The 5,663-nt window shown below is 56.3% G+C and overlaps 2 protein-coding genes across 2 annotated transcripts in view; both read left to right on the forward strand.

The window, feature by feature from the left end:
• The window catches only part of GOLGA7 (golgin A7), a 3,596-nt gene extending 397 nt beyond the window's left edge, over positions 1-3,199 (forward strand). Inside the window, exons 2-5 of the mRNA XM_027667130.1 lie at positions 649-801; positions 1,072-1,173; positions 1,554-1,617; positions 2,002-3,199. Coding sequence (XP_027522931.1) covers positions 649-801; positions 1,072-1,173; positions 1,554-1,601 — 303 coding nt within the window. The 3' untranslated portion in view covers positions 1,602-1,617; positions 2,002-3,199. The remainder of the gene's footprint in view (positions 1-648; positions 802-1,071; positions 1,174-1,553; positions 1,618-2,001) is intronic.
• Positions 3,200-3,526: 327 nt separating this feature from the next.
• The window catches only part of GINS4 (GINS complex subunit 4), a gene marked incomplete at its 3' end in the record, with an annotated part of 2,709 nt that continues 572 nt past the window's right edge, over positions 3,527-5,663 (forward strand). Inside the window, exons 1-5 of the mRNA XM_027667118.1 lie at positions 3,527-3,654; positions 3,802-3,888; positions 4,187-4,300; positions 4,760-4,857; positions 5,183-5,271. Of these exons, the coding sequence (XP_027522919.1) occupies positions 3,535-3,654; positions 3,802-3,888; positions 4,187-4,300; positions 4,760-4,857; positions 5,183-5,271 (508 nt within the window). The remainder of the gene's footprint in view (positions 3,655-3,801; positions 3,889-4,186; positions 4,301-4,759; positions 4,858-5,182; positions 5,272-5,663) is intronic.

Raw genomic sequence — 5,663 nt, forward strand, 5'->3', positions numbered from 1 at the left:
CCCGCCCCCGTGTGCCGGGCCCAGTCCCGTGTCTCGGTCCCGGGAAGGCGGCGGGTTGGCTGCAGGGGAGCAGAGTGTGCCCGCGGTGTCTGCGCGAACAGAGCCGGCTCTGTGCCCCCGGGCGCTGGCACCGTCCCCTCCCGTGGAATCCTGCCCGTCCTGCCGAGCGCGCTCCCAGGCCGCTCAAGTGCTGCCTCAAGTGCTCTCTCTTCGCTCGGTGCTGCCAGGTGTGAGATCCTCAGCTGACAGCAAAACAAACACGCCTTCCTGCCCCCTTCTCTTTCTGTTGCTCCACTTTTTCCTCGCCCTCGTTCCTTTGTTGTGGTTGTTGGGGGTGTTGTGGTTTTTTGGGGGGTGTTTGGCCAGCTCCGTGGGCAGCAGGAGTGTCCAGGCACTGCCCACCTGCTTGTCTCTGCTGGCTGTGGGCTCAGGTTCTCTCTCGGTGGCTGAGGGGTGTTGTGTGCTGCTCTGAGGGGCTCTGTGTGCACGTTGTGCTGCAATCCAGGCCCGGCCCGAGCACAGGAGCTGCACCCTGAGACTGGGTGTCCTTCAGGCTGGGGCTCTGAGCACAGTGCAGCTCTTCCAGGAGAGGAGGGGGATGTCTGAGGGTATGGGAGGCTGTGACAGCCCCTCTTGCTTCTCCTGCAGATTGACAGGCAGCAGTTTGAGGAGACGGTCCGGACCCTGAACAACCTCTATGCAGAAGCTGAAAAACTTGGGGGCCAGTCTTACCTGGAGGGGTGTCTGGCCTGCCTGACTGCCTACACCATCTTCCTGTGCATGGAGACACACTATGAGAAGGTGTGTGTTTGCCTCCCCTGCGGGCAGGGACGTGGGCCTGGGTGGGGTGGGGATTTCCTGTGACCTGCAGTGCTGTGGGACAGATTCCTTGTGGAGGTACCTCAGTTTGGGTCCCTTTGGGGTGTCCCTGAGTCCCCTGGGCCCTGCAGGGATTTGCTGTCACACCAGGTGTGTGCTGGTTCTCCATGCCTGTGGCACTGCTGGGGCTCTGACTCGTAACTAAGGAAGCCTGAGGAAGGAGCTGTGACTCCTGTGCTGTTCTGTTGGCAGGTTCTAAAGAAAATTGCCAAGTTCATCCAGGAACAGAACGAGAAGATCTATGCTCCTCAGGGCCTCCTGCTGACAGACCCCATTGAAAGAGGACTCAGAGTTGTATCCTTTTGTGGCTTCTGAGATTGTCTCCTGGCTCGTGCTCCCTGTTTGTCTGTGTGGCGCCTCTGTTCAGGCCTGACCTGTGACACAGCAGACCCTGGGATAGTCGTGGTGCTCTCTGTTGTGTCCTGGTCTCTGCTCAGGTTTTGGTACATTAAGGTTTGGCAGATGGAAAGGCACTGAAAATGTGGTGGAACCCAACCTGACAGGGCGTCTCACATGAGCTGTTCCCTTTGCTCTGGAGCTCTGAGACCTCCCTTAAAACAGCAGGAATGAAGCAGAGGTCAAAAGTCCCATCATCCTGATGTTTTCCTGCCTTTTTTTGGTTATGCTTTCATAATCTCTTTATGGTGTGTTTCCCTAACAGCTTTTCTGTGCAGATTGAAATTACCATTTATGAAGACAGAGGTTTGACCAGCGGAAGATAAAACTGTGGAGTCTCAGGTACCTGTTACCTTGATCCCAGATCAATCCCAGCCTCTTCTCTGCGCTCAGAGGAGATATAGAACATCAGAATTACTATCCCTGGCCTTGGAAAGCTCAAACTGGAACTGGCTGCCCTGTCTTAGGTGCTCTGCAGGTCCTGGGATGGGGGTGTAAAGTCTGGGTTGTTGGCAGTGTGTGCAGGAAAGAGGGAGGAAATATTTGTGCCTGTTATGCAAAAAGAAACAGAATAAAAGTCTTTATTTCCTGTTGGACAAACAAAATCCAGAGTGCTGAGTTCTGCTCAGGCTCCTCCTGCTGCCTCTCCTCCCGAGATAGCAAACTGCAGCTGTGGAAGGGTTTGACTTAGGAGGAGTTCCTAATCCTGTGAAACTTCTTTTGCAGACGACAGCTCACCGGTGGACTCGCTGTACCAAGGTTCCCCTACCTCCTACTTTAGAGCATCATTCCTTTCTCTGCTGCCAGATCCACAGTGCCATCTACTACAAGGACTAACTTCCTCAAACTGCTCCCCAGGGGGTGACCTAGCTGGTCAGCATCCACTTTACAGGAGATTTTGAAGCAATGAAATCACTTTTTAGTTTTGTTTTGGCTTTGGGGTTTATTTTTTTTTTCCTTCTGAAGAAAAAGCAGAAGTGGTAAAGCTGCTTTCTCCCCTGAAAGAAACGGGGCCCTCAGCCCAGCAGAGGGTTAGCTTTAGTCCCATAAGTGCAGTGCTGCTCCTCCCTGGTTCTCAAAGCCCTCTGTCCTTCAGTCGGGCTCTGCACAGCTCCAGCTCAGGGTGGGGAATTCTCCTCCAGGTCAGTGCTGAAGTGAGGACATAAACAGTGCCTCTTCCTGGCCAGGAGTGACCCAAGGCAATGCCTCTTGTAGGAAACCAGAGGGCAAAGTGCTCCTTGTGTGGATGTGTTGGTTATCCCTGGAAGGGGAGGAGTGGCCAGACCTGAACCCTGGTGGTCCTTGTGCTCCCCAGGAGGGGCCTGTTGGGCTGTGAGCAGAGAGCACAGTAAAGTGGATGCTGAGCCAATAAACATAACAACTCCCACCCTACTCTGATTAATATGTGAAGTGTACAACTGTTTCTTTATGGGTTTATTATCTATAAATTATAGGAAAACATGGCTTTGACGAGCTGTTAGGTGTCGTGTGAGGTGGTCTCTCAGTCCTGGTGCTGCAGGAGCAGAGCTGTGCATTCCTTGGCAGCCTCGTGCATGGACATTGCTCAGCACCATGGAGGGCCCACAGTCCCAGCTGGCTTAATCCTTTCTCTTCCATCCTTTTCCCTGATAAAAGCCTGGGTTTAGGTGCCGGGTGTCAGTGTCCAGTTGTAGAAGGAACTCAGGAGTTCAGAAGAGACAACTGAGCAGGGGCCCAGGGGCTGATTTGGTGGTGCTGCAGGTGCTAATACTGGATCTGGAACTCCAGGCTCATTCCTCAGCCACTGTGGGGTTTTGTTTGAGATTTGTTTAATATTTTCATTGTATAAAAACTTGTTTTTTCTAAACTGTGTAACAGTGTTTGCCTTTCACAGCTGTTGCAATATTGGCAGAAGTACTGATCAGTAAACCTTTTCTTAAACCGAGTGCGGGTCTGTGTGGCGGTGCCGGGGGGTGAGCGCAGGGCCGGGATCGGGGCCGGGGCTGTTCCCGGGGAGCTCCCGCGGCTCCGGGGGCGGCGATTCCTGGGCGGGGACCGCTGCTCCCCGGAACGGTTCGCACCCGGAACGGGGGGACACGGGCACCGGGGGCCGGGGGGCTGGGGAGGGGGGAGTTGTCAGCCCGGGCCGAGAGCCGCGCGCTGCATCTGCCTCCTGATTGGCTGGGGAGGCTGCCGCGCGCTGCATCTGCCTCCTGATTGGCTGAAGAGGCTGCCGCGCGTGCGCAGCCGGCGGTGGGCGGGGCCGCCGTGAGGGCGGCGATGGCGGCGGCGATGGCGGCGCCCGGCGGGGACGAGGCGGGTGCGGACTCGGACGGCGGCAGCAGCAGCAGCGAGGAGCTGGTGCTCACCCCGGCACAGCTGATCCGCAGCCTGGAGCAGGTGCCGTGCGCTGGGGAGCGGGTGGCGCTGCGGGACCGGGCCATGTGCGGGCCCCCGGGCTCGCCGCGGCCGCGTTTGTGCCCTCCCCGAGGCGCGGCGTGTGGCAGGGGCGCTCCTCGCTCACGCTGGCAGCCTGCCTTCTTTCAGGCCTGGCTCAACGAGAAGTTCTCTCCGGAGCTGCTGGAGAGCAGACCCGAGATCGTCGAGTGTGTCGTGGAGCAGCTGGACCACATGGTGGGTTCTGCAGGGCTGGGGGGCGGCACAGGGGCCCTGGGTTGGCTGGACTGGCAGACACACGCCTGGGTGTCACTGGGAGTTGTTTGCTCCCCTGTCTCTGGGACAAAGGCTCTCTGAGCACCCTCTCTGAGCTTGCCCTGGGGAGGGGCTGAGGGGTACAAGAACACTGTGCTTTGGGTCACCAAGGGCAGCCACCGTCTGATTCCATGGGTTCTGTGTACAAAACATGTTTTGCTCTGTGTTTCTTGCTGTTTGACATTTCAGCCACTCGATGTCTCTTGGCTTTTCCCTGCAGGAAGCAAACCTGAAGCGGGCAAAGAGAGGAGACCTGAAGGTGAGCGTGCACCGCATGGAGATCGAGAGGATCCGCTTCGTGCTCAGCAGCTACTTGAGGTGTCGGCTGGTGAAGGTAACACTGGCTCTGCAGCCCAGAGGGGAGAAAGGGGCACTGCTCAAAAGGAGGGATTCTTACCCACGCAAGGCCTCTTCCTTCAGCAAGACAGTTATAAGCATGTTCTCTCCCTGTTCTCCGAAGTGCAGCCAAAGGAATGGATTCTTTGGGCACAGCCCCCTGTGGTGGTGAAGGGACATCACAGTAGTGTTGGTCACAATGCTGTGAGTGTTGTTTCCTTCACCTAAGCCCAGAGTGGCACAGGTGACTGCTGGCCCGTTCTGCCTGAGCCCTGCCATTGCACATGTGGTTGTACAGCCGTGCTGGTGTCACAGTTTGTTCAGGAGCAGGGATTTGGGCTGGCCTGTGGCTGCTCATGCAGCTGCTTGTAGGGGAAGCCAATGGAGAGTGGGGATTTGGGCACTGAACTCTTGGGAGAGGTCTGTATCGTTCTTTTGGATTTTATTCCAATTTCAGATAGAGAAGTTTTTCCCCCACATCCTGGAGAAGGAGAAGTCTCGAGCTGAAGGGGAGCCCTCCATCCTGTCACCAGAGGAGTTTGCTTTTGCTAAAGAGTGAGTAGGTTTTCGATGCATCTTCCTCCCTTTTTGTAGATTACAGAACTCCCCTGTGTGTTATGCTGAGCAGTTCTTGAGGCTGAGAGCCTTAGACAGGTCTGAAGTAAGGATCAGTGTGTTTTACCAGGAGGTTTTCCTTAGGGGCAAGAAAAGAGAGCTGAAACAAAATAACCCTGAGTCAGTTAGTTACCAGGGTAAGCCAAGGGGCCTGTCTCTGGCTGTGCCTGTGGGACCAGGAGCTGTTGCTTGCTGGCAGCAGCAGCAGTCTCTCTGCAGGTTTGTGTTCCATTAAACCAGTCAGTGCTCCAATGGTTTGTTTCAGGTACATGGCGAACACAGAGGCTTACCTGAAAAACGTGGCCCTAAAACACATGCCACCCAACCTGCAGAAAATGTCTCTCCTAAAATCAGGTGAGTTCATCCAGGTCGAGCTGAAAATTGTAGCGTCAGGACAAAGTGGGGGAGCCCAGAATGTGAGGGCTTGTCCTCCAGCTGCTGCTCAGGAGAAGCAAAGATGACGTGCTGACAGTGCTGTAACACAGCTCTGTGCTGCTGCCAGAGGGTCCTGCTGTGCCCTGCTCTGCAGTCCTGCCTTGCCCCGGGGCAGGGCACACGTGTGCTCAGAGGTGTCAGGGCTTCCCTTTGCTGTGCCCTGCTCTGCAGTCCTGCCTTGCCCCGGGGCAGGGCACACGTGTGCTCGGAGGTGTCAGGGGTTCCCTTTGCTGTGCCCTGCTCTGCAGTCCTGCCTTGCCCCGGGGCAGGGCACACGTGTGCTCGGAGGTGTCAGGGGTTCCCTTTGCTGT

Source organism: Corapipo altera, unplaced genomic scaffold, assembly GCF_003945725.1.
Source record: "Corapipo altera isolate COAL_440 unplaced genomic scaffold, ASM394572v1 275, whole genome shotgun sequence".
NCBI lineage: Eukaryota > Metazoa > Chordata > Aves > Passeriformes > Pipridae > Corapipo > Corapipo altera.